Raw genomic sequence first — 18134 nt, forward strand, 5'->3', positions numbered from 1 at the left:
CGGTCACCTGTCTGCATCAGGGCCCACCAGCACCCACCGAGTGTGCGGCTCCGGCCATGCAGCTTCCCATCCCCGGGCAGCCCACAGTCAGCCGTCTCGCAGGGCTCAACAGACGGCACCGCAACAAACACCCCCAACACCTCACCTTTTTATCAAGTTTATCAAATTTTCAACTCAGGTAAAGAAAAAAATGTTAAATAGGTCTGTGAGTGGCCTACAAATAATTTCAGATCTTAAAGGTAATTTGGCACAATTATATTCTATGCTATTTTTTCTTTAAAGAAAAAAAGAAGAAAGCTAAGATATAAAAGCAGCAAAAGACCCACTAATTGGCAGCTGCTCCTCAGAACAGTCGCACCTCCGGAATCAAGGAGCAGGGTGTGGCAGCTGTCAGCTCTCAATGTCGGCTGCCTTTCTCCGCAACTCTTTGAAAACTGAAGACAGGAAGGCTCTAACTAGCTGAGGTTAGAAAAGTTAGCAAAAACATGCTTTCTATGTAAAGTTAAAACCACAACTTCATGGATACCTTTCCCTCTCTGAAGACCCCGGGGACAGCAAAAGCGCCCCCAAGCCTGACTCGGAACGCACAACAGTCGCCGTGTGGCAGCAGGCAGGCGGGCACGGGAGCCACAGCCGGCCTGCCGAGAAGCCCTGTTGGCATTCAAAAGCCACCGAGACCCAGGGAGCAGCAGGAGTGCCAGCTTACCCGAGGCTGCCAATTCTCGTACTGCTTCTGCAAGTTGGCGCCGATCGTCTCCAGAGCTTTCTGAGGACCCATGGACAGAGGATCTGGGGAGAGTGAGAGAGCATCTTTAGCTAGGCACCCGGAGGACGCGTGGCCAGGCGCGGGGAGGAGAGCAGAGGCACAGCCAGGCACAGGCCCCCCGCGTGGAGTCTGCTAACCATCTTGCCTGAGGTTTACCCGGGCACCACACGCCCAGCCGAGCCTGGGATAAAGCCCCGGCCCCTCTCTTCTGCCCACTCGGCTCCCGTGGCTCCTTGTACCCCCACGGACTGCCACGGCCCTGTGTCCAGGGCGGCCGTGCAGCAATGACCCACACTGCTTCCTTGGCTCTGTGCGCCACAGGAACAAGGGACGGCCCGAGGGCTGGGGACGCAGAACTTTCTCGTGTCGACCCCAGGCACCTCTCCCACACTGACCCCGTCTCACACTCACGGCTCTCTCCCACACTGGCACCCCTCTCTCACACTCACGGCTCTCTCCCACACTGACACCCCTCTCTCACACTCACAGCTCTCTCCCACACTGACCCCGTCTCTCACACTCACGGCTCTCTCCCACACTGACCCCGTCTCTCTCACACTCACGGTTCTCTCCCACACTGACCCCGTCTCTCACACTCACGGCTCTCTCCCACACTGACCCCGTCTCTCTCACACTCACAGCTCTCTCCCACACTGACCCCGTCTCTCACACTCACGGCTCTCTCCCACACTGACCCCGTCTCACACTCACAGCTCTCTCCCACACTGACCCCGTCTCTCACACTCACGGCTCTCTCCCACACTGACCCCGTCTCACACTCACGGCTCTCTCCCACACTGACCCCGTCTCACACTCACGGCTCTCTCCCACACTGACACCCCTCTCTCACACTCACGGCTCTCTCCCACACTGACACCCCTCTCTCACACTCACGGCTCTCTCCCACACTGACACCCCTCTCTCACACTCACGGCTCTCTCCCACACTGACCCCGTCTCTCTCACACTCACGGCTCTCTCCCACACTGACACCCCCCCCTCACACTCACGGCTCTCTCCCACACTGACCCCGTCTCTCTCACACTCACGGCTCTCTCCCACACTGATCCCGTCTCTCACACTCACGGCTCTCTCCCACACTGACCCCGTCTCTCTCACACTCACGGCTCTCTCCCACACTGACACCCCCCCCTCACACTCACGGCTCTCTCCCACACTGACCCCGTCTCTCTCACACTCACGGCTCTCTCCCACACTGACCCCGTCTCACACTCACGGCTCTCTCCCACACTGACCCCGTCTCTCACACTCACGGCTCTCTCCCACACTGACCCCGTCTCACACTCACGGCTCTCTCCCACACTGACCCCGTCTCTCACACTCACGGCTCTCTCCCACACTGACCCCGTCTCACACTCACGGCTCTCTCCCACACTGACCCCATCTCTCTCACACTCACGGCTCTCTCCCACACTGACCCCGTCTTACACTCACGGCTCTCTCCCACACTGACCCCGTCTCTCTCACACTCACGGCTAACCACAGCAGGACGTCTGGCTTCCAGACCTTCAGGGTCATGGAGGCTTTCATTTAGGTGGGCTGTTTCCATCACTACGTGTTTGTAAATTAAAGAGAACATTTAAAAATATTTTATTCCTGCACTTAAAAACAGCAACAAACCTGTTGTATTTTAACATGAATAATCATTACACAGAAAAGAAATGATCTCTTGTAAAAGCCGCTGTGTGGGCAGTGGCTCACGGTGTGTCGGCTCCGGCCGCTCGGCCAACAGGTGCCCTTGCGAGTGCAGGGCCAGGAGCCAGCAGTAAAGACAAGCGGGCAACCCTGATTCCAGACCAGATCCCAGCCACGCCAGATCCTTCAAGTCCTCCCCCGGGAGCCTTCTAGAACCACCGGATGGGTGGGCACGCACCTTCCAGGGCCAGACAGCACTAATCAATGCCAGGTCTCAGTGCCTGTCACTCCGAGCTCACAAGTCCCCCAGCCCCGAGAGACAGCTGGGATCACAGGAGCAGATTTCCAAGTCTCAATTTTAATTTCAATCTTTATCATGAGCAAGAAATACTGCCCATATCATCCGGAAGGACTCTAGAGGGCATGAGTGCCAGGGTGGGCAGCCCAGCCCCTCCCCTGCACCTGTACCTCCGCGGGGATGTTAGAGGAGTGCGTTCCGTGGGGAAAACGCTGGGATTCACACGCGTTACCGCTGGCAAAGACGGTCTGGGGGAGGCCGTGAAGGGCGGGCAGGGCCGCAGCTCTGCCGGCTGATGGCCCCTCTCCCTGCTTTCACGGAAGCTTCCCAACAGGGGTTTGCGGGGACATCCACGCCTGACGCTGCACCTGTGATGGGACCCGCAGCACTAAGCCAAGGCTGTGCTCAAATAGCAACCCTTTAGAAGCATATTTTTCTGGCACTTTCTTGTAGTATTTCTTCGTCTCTGTGCTTCCCATGTCCCTAACACACACACAGAGGTTCAGGGACGTTCATCCGGAGCCTCTTCCTGTCTCCTTGGCGCCCCGGGGGATCCCCAGGGAGCAGGCAGTGAATGACTCGGGCCTGCAGGCAACAGCAAAGGCCTGGCATCCCTGGTCAGGTTCTGGGTCTCTGAATGAGAAACAAACCACAGAAGCAACAACAAAAAATCAGGAGAATCTCCCCAAAACCGACGACAGAAACACAGAAACGTGTAGAACAGGAAGCTCAACGAGCGACACAAACAATAAGCCTAAGAAGCCCACGACACACCTCACCGTCACCGTCACGCCGCTTACCCGCAGCTTGGAGCAGATATGCACATCAGGGCACTGGGGGTTCCCAGTGCCATTGCTGGGGGCCCACAGGGGACTGGGGGTTCCCAACGCCACTGCTGGGGGCCCACAGGGGACTCGGGGTTCCTAATGCCACTGCTGGGGGCCCACAGGGGACTCAGGGTTCCCAACGCCACTGCTGGGGGCCCACAATACAGAGGCCTTCAAATGTCTCTGTGGAAACAATCCCATCTGACCAAACAGTTTTTCTTCTCAGATAAATTCTCAAAAATCCTCATTGCCTGTCCCTTTTCTGAGAAATAAACCACAAGACAAAGTCCCAGCACAATGGCTTCATGGCTAAATCCTCACCTTGCATGCACCAGGATCCCACAGGACACCAGTTTGTGTCCCAGCTCTCCCACTTCCCATGCAGCTCCCTGCTTGTGGCCTGGGAAAGCAGTCGAGGACAGCCCAAAGCCTGGGGACCCTGCACCGCGTGGGAGACCTGGAAGAGCTCCTGGATCACTCCCCCCCGGAAGAGGCTCCAGCCATTGCGGCCGCTTGGGGAGTGAATCATCGGATGGAAGACCTTCCTCTCTGTCTCTCCTCCTCTCTGCATATCTGACATTCCAACAAATAAAATAAAATAAATCTTTTTAAAAGAAACATTGTAAACATTTTTACAAATAAAGTAGCTAACAGACATGGATGTGTAGCTGTCGTGCTGGAGCAGCGAGGAGGAGCCCGAGGAGGAGCCCGAGGGCGCCCAGGGCAGCAGTGAGGCTGCCCCGTCCTGCCAGGGGAGTTAGATGCTAGTGCTGCCTGACCTTCACCAGCATGCACACACCAGCCAAACCCAAAATAAACCCATCCCAGGACTCAGCACCCGGCTATGCGCTGCAAGCCGTCCGGGCTAGGACACAGCCCTGGCACGCCGGGGACCCATGGAGCCCACGTGGCCAACGCTCCGTGGGGCTATCAGGCCAGCCTAATGTCTCTGAAGAGCTGTGATGCTGACCGCCCCCTGGTCCTGGAGAGGGAGGCTTCTAAGGCCCCAGTCTGGCCAGACTGCCCAGGAATTCAGCCTGCTGGAGCCAGAACCGCTGGCCTCGTACAGGCTGCCCAAGGTCACGGCCAGAGCACAAGAAGCCAGGGAGCCCGGGTGCACGTGTCCACACAGCTCCGTGTCAGTCAGCGTGGCCAGCGACTCCCAGCAGTTGTTCACGGTAGAAACACAGAAATGGCTTCCTCTCCAAGAAGATGGGCCTGTTCCGGCCTCACAGTCACCCAAGGTAGTGCCTGGGGTCACCACACAGGTCCACCACTAAACCAGGGACAACGGCCTGTCAATCAGGAATGGGGCCCCTCCGGGAGCCTCACCAGGAGCTGGGTCCTTCTCCACGCCAGTGGCCCTAGCCTCAGCACTGGCACACAAGGCTGCCACCACATTCCTCAGCCACCTCTTGGCATCCTTGGGCCTCACAGGTGGACACTCGGCTACCACATGGCGCCTCAGCAGACACAGACCCTCACAGGTGGACATTCGGCCACCTCAGGACGTCCCAGCAGACACAGACCCTCACAGGTGGACACTCAGCCATCACATAGTGTCCCAGCAGACACAGGGCCTCACCCTCGGCCACCTCACAGCACCCCAGCAGACACAGGGCCTCGCAGGTGGACACAGCTAGATGGAGGTCACTGCCCTTCACTGTCTAGTCTGAGACCATGTAATTAATTAATTTTATGTTTTCCTCCCAAGAATACGACTGTGTGGGGAGAGCAGAAGGAGGGTGAGGGGCGAGAGGGACAGTGACTGCTTCGAGTAAGCTGCACGCCATGGGGACTGCTGACGGCGCGGTCTGGTCAGGGTGGCGAGGACCCAACATGCGCCAGCTGCAGGCGCCTCTGCTCCTGCCTCTTCACAGCTCTGTCTGGTTCTGATGGCGACACCTTGATACACAGGAGGAGGGTGGCTGCCTGGCAAAGTGGGCAGAGCTGGCATCAGTGCCTTCTGTAAGCCCTCTTGCCGGCAAGGTGTGCCACACAGCCCATCGGCATCTCACGGCAGTCCGATCCCCCACGCCCCCCAAGGAGAGGGCTGAGGAGCTGGCAGCAATAGGACTGGCTCCGGTCACTCTCGGGGCCTCCCAGCAGCCTGTCCTATGCCTGCTGCTGTCTGTATCGCCACAGGCCTGAGCAGGATGCACACGCAACAACAGCGGGCCCGTCCTTCTCTCCCTCAGAGGCCTACAGCGCCAGCTGGGCACGCTCCCTCATAGGGTCAGCAAGTAAGAAACAGGTGGGCGAGGCATGCAGCGGACAAGGCCGAGTCGGGGCCGGTCAGACTGCGGCTCGGCCTGGGTCTCCTGGCCAGGCTGGGTCGGGAAAACACCCGCGCGCGTGAGGGGCTTGCTTAGCACCTCTCTGAGAAGGCCCTGCACCGCACTAAGCCGACAGAAACCACACGGCGGCCGGCAGATCCTCTCTGCACATCCCACTGTCATTAGCACACGTCATTTACTGAGACTGCCTACTCGATCCACTGCAAATTTCTCTGTATGTTGCAAGGACTCCACCACTAATTAGCTGTGTAACCTTGAATGTCTAGTTTTTGATTGAAAAACCACACAATGGCAAAAGGGTGATGTTTAAATTAGCAACAGTTTTTAATAACTCTGTATTTTATTAGGCGTAACATCACATCTCTGCACTCTGTAAGTAGCATCACGCACAGTGGCAGAGGCGGCCCCCGCCGGCTGCCCACCCACCTCACTCAGCTAGCAGCCAGAGACATCTAACAGGTGTGTGGGGAGGGCAGGAGGCTCTGTTTCTGAGATAAGGCTCCCAGCAGCCATGCGGTGCTCCCCAGGAACGGGCAGACTAGCTGGAGACACCAGCTTAACCAGCCAGAGAAAACGGGGTTTCCTACCCTGAGCCTCAAGAACAAGGCTCCTGTGGGCACAGAACAGAGCCCCCACATGGCCCAAGCTGGTGGGCCACAGCACGCCTCCATGCCCAGAATGCAGGGGCAGTGACCAGCCTGGGCTGGCAGGTGTCACACCCCAGATCCCGGCTGGGGTCAGCATGTGCTCTTGCAAGCACCTGCAGCATGGTGTAAGCACCGAGGCTGTTGCGGGTGTAGCGCTGCGGGTCTCTGCTTCACCCCCAGTGGGTCCACGTGAGGCCCTCAGGGCGAGGCAGCCACGGACCTCCCAGGTGGCACCAGTTTCCCTTCACAACCGTCGCTGACTACTTAACCAGCCCGGAGCCCACCCCCGGAAGCCCTGTGCATCAGGAGCCCGGGCACACGGGAAGGGAGCACAACAGACAAGGCCCGCGCCTCCCACGACCTCCGTGGGCCCTGGGAACTCGCCTGACAGGTGACCACCCACCACGAGCTGGCACCGAGGGGTCCCAGCCGCCTCCCACCTCCTCCAGACCACATCCTGCTTACGCATATGCACCGCTCACTCGGGCAGCCCGACGGAGTTCTTAGTGGCATCGTCTGGGGGTTACTGTCGTAACATTTAATGTAAGGTCATAAAACGAAGCAACCTCCCTCTGCCTGCCTGAAGACGGGCAGGTACCACAGCCGGGAAGGAAAAGATCATTGGGTTAACTGAGGTGGCCGGGCACAGTGGGCAGAGGTGCCAACACAGAGCTCCACGCGCCACTCCACCACTGCAGACACTCAGCACTCCTCTCTGTTGGCAGCTGTCCCCTCTGCAGCAGCGGGCGGCTCCTGTGGCTTGCCAGCTCCCTGGAATGCACCCCTCCCAGTGGGCACCCAGCCCACACACAGGGCCCAGACATATGGAGAACAGGATCCAAATTCTCATTCCCTGATCCTCCCACACACACACGCATGCACACACACATGTGCACACGGGCAAACACGGCCGCTTCAGCTTCAAGCCAGCAAGATGATCGGTCTCTCCAGGACACACTCCCAGCCTCCAGAGCCCAAGTATGGCTCCCACGGCTGCCTGGCACACTGAACGCTCAAACTACTACATCAGGCAGGAAACATCTGGCTCTCCGCTCTCAGGCACCTGCTACAGGATACAGCTGCTGAGGCCAGCACCTGCGAGCGCCGGGAGGCCAGCCAGGGTGAGGTGTGTGGCCTGGACACAGTAGTACTGAGGCCCCGCCCAGTCAGCCTGCATGGCCCAGGAGGCTGCAGCCACCCACTCAGGCTGCTCCGCTCGGCCCTCCAGGGCTGCAGAGGTTCCCACCCACTGCTGGCCTGCAGGATCTGAGCCAGGTGGGATGGAGAGGCTGTGGTGCTAGCCGGTGCGATTCATTCAGAGACATGAACTCTGTGGATCTGGGTATCCAAGAACGGCCCTAAGCCAGTGCCCTAAAGATACGATGCAACAGGGAATGAATCATTGGATTCAAGATCTTCCTCAGTGTCTCTCCTCCTCTATTTCTGATTTGGCAATAAAATTTAACCTTTTTAAAAATTAAAAAAATGATACCATGAAACAACATGAACATCACCCCAGTGAGGACACGTGTGTGCATGACCCTGAGGACACGTGTGTGACCCTGTGTGAGGACACGTGTGTGTGACCCTGAGGACACGTGTGACCCTGTGTGAGGACACGTGTGTGTGTACCCTAAATGAGGACATGTGTGACCCTGAGTGAGGACACGTGTGTGTGACCCTCCGTGAGGACACGTGTGTGTGACCCTGAGTGAGGACACGTGTGTGACCCTGAGTGAGGACACATGTGTGACCCTGAGTGAGTACACGTGTGTGACCCTGAGTGAGGACACATGTGTGACCCTGAGTGAGGACACATGTGTGACCCTGAGTGAGTACACGTGTGTGACCCTGAGTGAGGACACATGTGTGACCCTGAGTGAGGACACGTGTGTGACCCTGAGTGAGGACACATGTGTGACCCTGAGTGAGTACACGTGTGTGACCCTGAGTGAGGACACGTGTGTGACTCTGAGTGAGGACACGTGTGTGTACCCTAAATGAGGACACGTGTGACCCTGAGTGAGGACATGTGTGTGTGACTCTGAGTGAGGACACGTGTGTGTGACTCTGAGTGAGGACACGTGTGTGTGACCCTGAGTGAGGACATGTGTGACCCTGAGAGCTCACAAGCGCTTCACTAGCTCCTCACACATGTGGGCACGCATGCCCCGCTCTGTCAGAAGGCCTGGGAGCCACACACAGAAGCTCCTGTGGGTCGCGTGCCATGGGGCTAGAGCAGGCACCGCAAGGCGAGCGGCTGCTGCCCTGGGGCAGGCGGAGCCGGGGGAGACAGGCAGTGCGGAGGAGCTCAGAGCGGCAGAAGCCACCCGGGGCCAGAGCCGCCCCTCCAGCAGCAGGCCGCGCTCAGCAGCAGGCCACGCTCAGCAGCAGGCAGCTGCGAGGCCAGACTACAATCTGGAGGGAGGAGGACATGAGAGGCAGCGTGCCGGCAAAGGGAGCCCAGGGCTCAAAGCCTTCCTTCCCCAGCACTCGCAGCAGCTACAAAGGCAGCTCCCAGTGAAGTCCGGTGCGCGCCCACTTAATCTAGACCAAGAAAAGAGTGGCGAGGCCCTTAATGGGATAAATCAAAGCCGCGTGCTGGCTGCCAGGACGCCCTGTGGAGACAGCGGCTTTCCTCTGACGTGCCTGAAGAGGCGTGACCTAAACGGAACCACAAGAACACTGGTGATGGAGCGAGCCTGCAGCTCCGAGGCGGCAAGCCTGGGCCTGCACTGGGAGTCAGAGGCACGGGGCACTGGCCCAGCTCCTGCAGCTGCCTGGGACACCCTGGGCAGACGAGCAAAGCAGAGCACAGCACTGAGGGCTCTGGGCTGCAGGAAGGACACAGCTCAGTCTTCGGCAGGGACGGCGACCGCCCCTGGCCGGCTCCAAGTCACACGCTGCCAGAACACTGCTAGCAGCTCCTGCAGCTCCGTCAAAATGACAAGTAAAACATGGACTGCCGCACCCCATCTGAATTTGCTCCCTCAAATCCTTTTTCAACTTGACAAACAGCTCTCACTTGCTGGCTCACGCTCCAGAGTGGGGCAGGCTGAGGCCGGGAGCTAACAGCTGGTAACTGTCCCCAGGGTGGCAGCAGCATGACTGGAGGCACCCCCGCCATCTCCCAAGTCACCACCCACAGGAAGCTGGGAACAGGGCCTGGCCCACAGACACCCCCAGCCGCAGCCTGGTCCCCAAGCCACACGCCACAAGGCTCTTCCTGAAGCACTCGGCAAGTCCTCATGACCAAGACAGGCCCACTTGTGTCGTCCTAAGAGCCAAGCAGGACTGTGGTCACATCGGACGTAGGAGGGCCTGCGATGACAGAGCCTGCACGGAGCTGCTGAGGCAGACACAAGGCCAGGCTGCCCTTCTCCTTCACACTCCCACCGTGTGGCTCCGGAAGAAACTGGGAAGGGGCTTCTGTGGGGGCTCCCTGGGGATGTGAGGAAAGGTTCATGGAAGGTCTAACAAACACGGGACCCCCAGCCCAGACACAGCTGCACCCCGAGACCACCACGCGCATGTCTGGGGCACCCGGTGTCTCTAGGAGTGCGCACAGGATCCTGGGCGAGGAAGCCTCATTCTAAAGGACCTAAGGGCAGTTCGAGAGGAAGAAGGCAGAACGCAACTGATTATACTCTGCTGTGACAAGCGACAAATGATGTGGCAACAGTCAGCAGGGGCTAATGCCCACCGTGCAGGCACCAGGGAGGGCACAGATCCAGACGGAGGCCAGAGGGCTGGGCATGGAAAGTGCTGCCACAGAGGCCGCCTTCCGCAGGCAGAAAGAGTTCTCCCTCGAAGCACGCTGGCAGCATCTGGAACGTCTGCTACAGGAACAAAGGAGGGGCGCACCACTGTGGCACTGCAGGCTAGCCTGCCATGTGTGACAGCATCTGTCAGGGCCGGTTCTAGCTCCAGCTGCTCAGCCTCCTTCCGGCCCAGTTCCCTGCTGATATACCCGGGAAACAGGCAGGTGAGGGGCCAGGAGCAGTGCGCCGGGAAGCGAAGCTGAGTCATCAGAGTGGACACTGTCTCTCTGTACCCGCCTCCAACACAGCACCTTCTGTTCTGAAGGAGGTGTCCCGCTCAGGATGTGGAAAGACCACAGCAGAGCACATGGGTCCTACAGGCCAGAGCGCTGTGACAGCAGCGCCCAGCCCTGGCAGAGCGCCGAGGCTGTGGGGGTCCGCAAGACGAGACCCGGGAGCCTCCCCACACCTCCACCAGGAAGTCAAGAGAAAGTGGCTAATGCGGTACCAAAGGCTCAAAGCCCAAGACAGGACTCCCACGCCCTCCAAGACGTGCCTCCTCCAGGTGTCTGCAAGAAAGCTGTGCCTCGGGAGGTGACGGTCACATGGAAACACCTGGAATCATTACAGAGTGCTGTGGCACAGTGGGTTAAGACACCATTACGATGTCCCTAGCTTGGATACACCTTCCTGCTGACGCGTGCTGAAAAGGCAGCAGACGGCGGCCTAAGTGCCTCGGCGCCTGCCAGTGACACAGTTCTGGGCTCCCGGCTCCAGCCTGGCCCAGCCCTAGCTTCATTTGGGGAGGAAAATAATGAATAAAAAATCAGTCTGTCTTTCTCTCTCTCTCTGCACTCTTCAAGTAGATTTTTAAAAATCGTCTAAATGTCTGGAATATGGGGCTGGCACTGCACTGCAATGGGCTACACTCTGCTATGCGTCATGCCAACATCCCATCGGGCACCAGTTCATTTCCCAGTTGCTCTACTTCCAATCCCAGATGTTTCCTAACACACCTGGGAAGGCATGGACAATGACCCAAATGCTTGGGTCCTGCACCTGCAGGGAGCCCCGGCTCAGCCCCGGCGCAGCAGCCGCAGCCACAGGGAGACGGACTCTTCCATCCCGTCACGGTGTCTGTCACGCCTCCATTTCTGTAACTGTCCTGCAAGTCAGTCGCTCTCCAGGAAGGAGATGTGTGGGCTGCCCTGCGGTTCGGAATGTCCTGCATGTTCTGGTGCAACGGAACCGCCCTGGCTCAGCCCTGGCCCTGCCACCCACCTGCAGGACAACTCTGGCAAGCTGAGTACCAGCCTCACTACCCTCAGCGCTGAAATGGACAGCTAGGAATGGAAGCTGCCACTGGGGCTGCTGAGACGGAATGAGTCATCAGCGCACACGGCCTCCAGCAGAACCCGGCAAACACTAGCTACTGTGCTGGTGACATATTGTACAATGTTTTGCTGGAAATGGTTCAATTCACCTTTCTATAAATAAATTTTCAGGCACATATCAGTTACTCCTTTTTTTGCCCCGCAGTATTTAAAACTACTCTGAAGTGCCAGATACAGGGCAAATTTAAAAGGAAAATGAGAGGTGGGCACGTGGCATGGCAGGTAAGACAGCCCTGCGAGGCCAGGCCTGAGTGCCACACCAAGGCCCCAGTACTCTGCCAGGCTCCTATGACTGCTGTGGGCGCAAACCAAGTGGACGCTCGCTCCTCTCCCTGACTCCTTCAAATGAGAAGAAAACAAGAGGAAGTATTTTGAAAAAGAAAAGGAGAAAGGCCCGGTGCAATGACTCAGTGGCTAAATTCTCTCTTTGCAGGTGCCAGGATCCCACATGGGCGCCAGTTCATGTCCCAGCTGCCCCACTTCCCATCCAGCTCCCTGCCTGTGGCCTGGGAAAGCTGCAGAGGACGGCCCAAAGCCTTGGGACCCTGCACCCACGTGGGAGATCCACAAGAGGCTCCTGGCTTCAGATCAGCCCAGTTTCAGCCATTGTGGCCATTTGAGGAGTAAACCAGCAGAGGGAAGGTCTGCTGTCTCTCCTTCTCTCTGTAAATTTGCCTTTCTGATACAAATAAATAAATCCCTCAAAAGACAGAGAGAACTTTACCTGAGTCAAGAAACAACATCTTACTAGATTCATTGAAATCCCTTCCCTGCAAGGATTACAGGTGACTGCATCGACAAGGACTTAGCGGTTCCCGGGGCAGTCCTACCGGGCACCCGGACCCCAGGGCAGCCCAGGACGGGGCAGTCCTACCGGGCACCCGGACCCCAGGGCAGCCCAGGACGAGGCACTCCTACCGGGTGCCCGGATCTCAGGGCAAGCCTGGATGGGGCAGTCCTACTGGGCACCCAGGCCCCTTGAGGCAAGTCCTACTGGGCACTGGGGCCCCTAGGTAGGCCAGTAAGGGACAAGTCCCACCAGGTACATGGGCCCCTATGCAGGCAGAGCCCATACTCACCAATCCAGCACTCCAGACGTGCACAGGGCGTGGTCTTCACAACATCTGGGGGGTCCACACCGACATTCAGGCACAAGACTAAGGCCACGCTGACTGTCTTCATCTAGAAACACAATAGAAGAAGCACTGATTTCAGCAGGAGCTCAGGGATGCAGTGTCCATGATTTCAGCGGGAGCTCAGGGATGCAGTGTGCACAGCTCAGGGATGCAGTGTCCAGAGCTCAGGGATGCAGTGTGCACAGCTCAGGGATGCAGTGTGCAGAGCTCAGGGATGCAGTGTGCACAGCTCAGGGATGCAGTGTGCACAGCTCAGGGATGCAGTGTGCACAGCTCAGGGATGCAGTGTGCACAGCTCAGGGATGCAGTGTGCAGAGCTCAGGGATGCAGTGTGCAGAGCTCAGGGATGCAGTGTGCACAGCTCAGGGATGCAGTGTGCACAGCTCAGGGATGCAGTGTGCAGAGCTCAGGGATGCAGTGTGCACAGCTCAGGGATGCAGTGTGCACAGCTCAGGGATGCAGTGTGCACAGCTCAGGGATGCAGTGTGCAGAGCTCAGGGATGCAGTGTGCAGAGCTCAGGGATGCAGTGTGCAGAGCTCAGGGATGCAGTGTGCACAGCTCAGGGATGCAGTGTGCAGAGCTCAGGGATGCAGTGTGCACAGCTCAGGGATGCAGTGTGCAGAGCTCAGGGATGCAGTGTGCACAGCTCAGGGATGCAGTGTGCAGAGCTCAGGGATGCAGTGTGCAGAGCTCGGGGATGCAGTGTGCACAGCTCAGGGATGCAGTGTGCACAGCTCAGGGATGCAGTGTGCACAGCTCAGGGATGCAGTGTGCAGAGCTCAGGGATGCAGTGTGCAGAGCTCAGGGATGCAGTGTCCAGAGCTCGGGGATGCAGTGTCCAGAGCTCGGGGATGCAGTGTGTAGAGCTCAGGGATGCAGTGTGCACAGCTCAGGGATGCAGTGTGCACAGCTCAGGGATGCAGTGTGCACAGCTCAGGGATGCAGTGTCCAGAGCTCGGGGATGCAGTGTCCAGAGCTCGGGGATGCAGTGTCCAGAGCTCGGGGATGCAGTGTCCAGAGCTCAGGGATGCAGTGTGCACAGCTCAGGGATGCAGTGTGCACAGCTCAGGGATGCAGTGTGCAGAGCTCAGGGATGCAGTGTGCAGAGCTCAGGGATGCAGTGTGCACAGCTCAGGGATGCAGTGTGCAGAGCTCAGGGATGCAGTGTCCAGAGCTCAGGGATGCAGTGTCCAGAGCTCGGGGATGCAGTGTGCAGAGCTCGGGGATGCAGTGTGCAGAGCTCGGGGATGCAGTGTGCAGAGCTCAGGGATGCAGTGTGCAGAGCTCAGGGATGCAGTGTGCACAGCTCAGGGATGCAGTGTGCAGAGCTCAGGGATGCAGTGTGCACAGCTCAGGGATGCAGTGTGCAGAGCTCAGGGATGCAGTGTGCAGAGCTCAGGGATGCAGTGTGCAGAGCTCAGGGATGCAGTGTGCACAGCTCAGGGATGCAGTGTCCAGAGCTCGGGGATGCAGTGTGCACAGCTCAGGGATGCAGTGTGCACAGCTCAGGGATGCAGTGTGCACAGCTCAGGGATGCAGTGTGCACAGCTCAGGGATGCAGTGTGCAGAGCTCAGGGATGCAGTGTGCACAGCTCAGGGATGCAGAGCTCAGGGATGCAGTGTGCACAGCTCAGGGATGCAGTGTCCAGAGCTCACAATGCCCGCAGCCAGTCCACCTCCTCCCAGCACCCTGCTCCTCCAGCCACACGTTAACGCAGCTGTCCCTGTGCCCTCCGAGCTCAGTCAATGAGAATTCCTTGGCTCTAGAGTGGGGCTGGGAGGAATCCAAGGCTGGAGTCATTTTTCTACAGAGAAATACTGTTTTCTGCAGAAATACTGTTCTTGAATTAAAAGACAAACATTTTAAGATATTTGATACATTTCACTGAACTTTTCCTACCACTCTTCTGGTTGTATAAAACCACTGTGTTGATGAGAAGAACTGTCCTGTACTGACTTAGCCTGTTCCTTCTGCATTCGCAATGCTTGTGCACTGAGGACTCCTGGGCTCGCCTCCTGTGAACTGCCGGTCCCTACACTGCTCACACGTCCTGCCTGCCTGCTCGCCTCCTGTGAACTGCCGGTCCCTACACTGCTCACACGTCCTGCCTGCCTGCTCGCCTCCTGTGAACTGCCGGTCCCTACACTGCTCACACGTCCTGCCTGCCTGCTCGCCTCCTGTGAACTGCCGGTCCCTACACTGCTCACACGTCCTGCCTGCCGGGTTTTCCTGATTAACTTCCATGCACTCTTTACATGTGAAATATTGTATCTACAGGGTTGGCTCTGTGATCTATAGGAAAGAAGCCTCTGCCTGTGATGTCAACATCCCATTTGGGCAGCAGTTCAGGACCCAGCTAGTCTACTTCCAAAATCCATACTGACGTGTCTGGAAGAGCCTTCAGGCCCTACACCCATGCGGGAGGCCAAGATGGAGTTCTGACGCTTGGCTTAGGCCTGGCCCAGCTCCAGTCACTGCAGGCATTTGCAGAGTGAACCAGCAGATGGAAAAACCTCTTCATCTCTCAGTATCTCTCCTCCCCACCCACTTCTTTGCAACTTTGCCTTTCAAATAAATTTTTAAAAATCCATCTTTAGGATGAAACCTGTCCCCTGTCCCTGTCTGCCATGGGACTCGGTGTCTGCTCCGTGAGGCGACTCCCTCAGTGACAGTGTTGCCTCCAGCCAGGGGCCTGCTGAGCAGAGGGCTGTGTCAGTGCAGCCCTGGCCGCACATCGCCCTTGGCCTTCTCGCACGTCTCCTGAGCATCACCTGGGTGTGTCCACATCATGTCAGTGTCACATCCCTAGCCCCTGCGTGCAGCTGTGCTCACAGTGCACATGGGTACACGCCACCCATTCACACAGCCACACACACTTCCCCCAACCAGACTCCTCACTACACTGGAGCACACTCCCACTTGTCAGCTCCTGTCTGCTGGGGGCCAACGCTACTGGGGCAGCCCCAAGGCACGCCCGGCCCCTCCATCCCAGGCCCTCAGCATCACCTCAGCCTCAGCCCCTCCCCCACCCTCAGCTTGGCCGCCCGGCAGCTCCTGGTCACCCCACGCTCAGCCTGGGTGCTGGATTCAACAGGGGCTTCCCTGGACGCCACTCCAGGCCACACACTCACGGCACACCCACATCTCCTGCAGAAGCTCTCAGCGTCCCTGCTCCCGAGCCAGTGCGGGGCATGGGCCAGCCACCAACCACCTGAGGAACGTGAGGAATCCAGCGCCTTGTCCCAGGGTCTGTGTCCTCCACGACCCTTGAGCCCTCAGGGTATTGCCTTGGCACGGCAGACAGCCAACTGTGCCAATCTTCAGTTGATCAGGGCTGCATGAGCACACCCCACAACATGCCTGCCAAGTCTCCCCCAAAACCTAGCTGCTTTATGTCAGCCATGTTTACACTTCATTATGACAAGCCAGATTTTTTCCTAACTTTTTAAATGTCACTTACCTACCATATATTCACCCATTTTTTCCGAATTAATCACTAATTCAATTTCCCCCCCACTGGGGATTCTGATTAAAATGACAACCCACAAGCCGCCGTCCTCTCAGTACTCTGTGCCCAGCCAACCAGGTGCCCCTTCTTAGAGCCCTGCTCCCCTCAGCAACAGGTGCAGTTCTCTTCAGCAGTAAGTCCTGACAGACTCATTCAACTGTGGAATGCAGAGACAGAAAACCCCCATCCACTCATCTACCCCCCAAGTGCCCATGATGAGCGGGCCAGGCCAGGAACTCCCACAGGCAGAACCCCTGCCCAAAGCAGGCATGCTGCTCCCAGGGCACTCAGCTTGGGGCACCGACCCAACCCGGGGCACCGGGGTCCCAGGCGAACCCCCAGCTGCGGCAGCAAACACCAGTCTCGTCCTGTTTCATAGCAGGAGGACCCCCAGAAACGTCGGAGGACTCACACTATAGCATGCCTCCCGCTCCCCACAGAAGGCACCCTGACCTCCAGCCTGACGCTGCCCCAAAGCCCACGCGAACCCAGACTTCACCTCGCCACAGGTCAGGCCAGACGCTGCAAGAGCGACCGAGCTGACCTAACTTCCATACAGCACGCTCCTGCAGCTACTCTATGCCACCAGCAGCCTGCGGCTCACGTCCTCTCGCTGTGCTGAGCCAGCCGGGCTTGCAGCTGCCCACTGGCTTCAGCGCGAACCTGCCCTCACTCAGCCTTCGGTGCCTCACACTGACGCTCACACACCCCGTCTGCACACATGCCCCGTCGGCTCACACACCCCGTATGCTCACACACACAGCCTCCCTCACACACTGATGCTCACACGCCCCGTCGGCTCACACGCAGAGTCCCTCACACACTAACGTCCACCTGCATCCCGTCTGCTCACACACACACACACAGCGTCCCTCACAGACACTCACGCACCCCATCTGCTCACACACACACACCATCCCTCACAGACACTCACGCACCCCATCTGCTCACACACACACACTCTCCCTCACACACTGACGCTCACGAGCCTGGCACCAGGTCAGAGCCCACAGCAGAAACCAGTGGGTGCAGTGGGGCAGCCACACTTCCCCTCAGCCAAGTTTTCCAGATGCTGCTCCGAGTCCAGGCCCGGAAACCAAGACAGGGGACACCTACTTCCTGGGCCACGACAGGCTCCTCCTCTTCACCCTCCCTGGCGAGCTCAGCCTGAGGGCGTGCCCCCACCTTGAGGTGACCTTGCCCTGGGCTGTGCCTGCTCAGGAGCTGGGCGGCAGCAGGCAGCCCCCTGAGTCTGACACACTCTGGGGATGGCACCCCTGCCTCCTGATCTGGGGCTGGCACCTCTGACTTTGCAGGTCAGCTCCCCTGGGAGCAAACACCTGCACTGTCACCCTGCCACCACAGTGAGAGCTCCTCTTGGGGGTCACTGAGCCGGGGACAGGAGGGCAGGCAGGGGGGGGGTCGGCTCCTCTCAGGGGTCACTGAGCCAGGGACAGGAGGGTAGGCGGGGGGGGGGATCGGCTCCTCTCGGGGGCCGCTGAGCTGGGCACAGGGGGCAGGAGGGGGGGGGGTCGGCTCCTCTTGGGGGTCACTGAGCCGGGCACAGGGGGCAGGTGGGGGGGGGGTCGGCTCCTCTCGGGGGCCGCTGAGCCGGGGACAGGAGGGTAGGCAGAGGAGGGAGTCAGTTACAGCACGCAAATGAAGCCATGAGGACAAGGCCCACCCAGCCCACAGCCTGTATCACACCTCCTGGGGAGACCCCCAGAACCACAGGCACAGGCAGCCTGACCCCGGGACCGACGCCATCCCCCAAGTGGGCAAAGGAGCTTGCCAGTGGAGATACTTCAGGCCAGCAAGGACTTCGGGTCTCTGCAGATGCTGA

General features: G+C 58.5%; 1 protein-coding gene across 3 annotated transcripts in view; it reads right to left on the reverse strand.

The window, feature by feature from the left end:
- Nucleotides 1-18134, reverse strand: part of RPTOR (regulatory associated protein of MTOR complex 1) — a 209586-nt gene that overhangs the window by 146730 nt on the left and 44722 nt on the right. For all 3 annotated transcript variants that reach the window (XM_040989809.1, XM_040989808.1, XM_040989807.1), the window contains exons 2-3: nt 12725-12827; nt 707-789 (exon numbers count right to left, since the gene is read on the reverse strand). In XM_040989809.1, the coding sequence (XP_040845743.1) occupies nt 707-789; nt 12725-12827 (186 nt within the window). The remainder of the gene's footprint in view (nt 1-706; nt 790-12724; nt 12828-18134) is intronic.

The sequence above is a fragment of the Ochotona curzoniae genome, unplaced genomic scaffold, assembly GCF_017591425.1.
Source record: "Ochotona curzoniae isolate NIBS_2020 unplaced genomic scaffold, NIBS_Ocur_1.0 contig_523, whole genome shotgun sequence".
Classification (NCBI taxonomy): Eukaryota; Metazoa; Chordata; class Mammalia; order Lagomorpha; family Ochotonidae; genus Ochotona; species Ochotona curzoniae.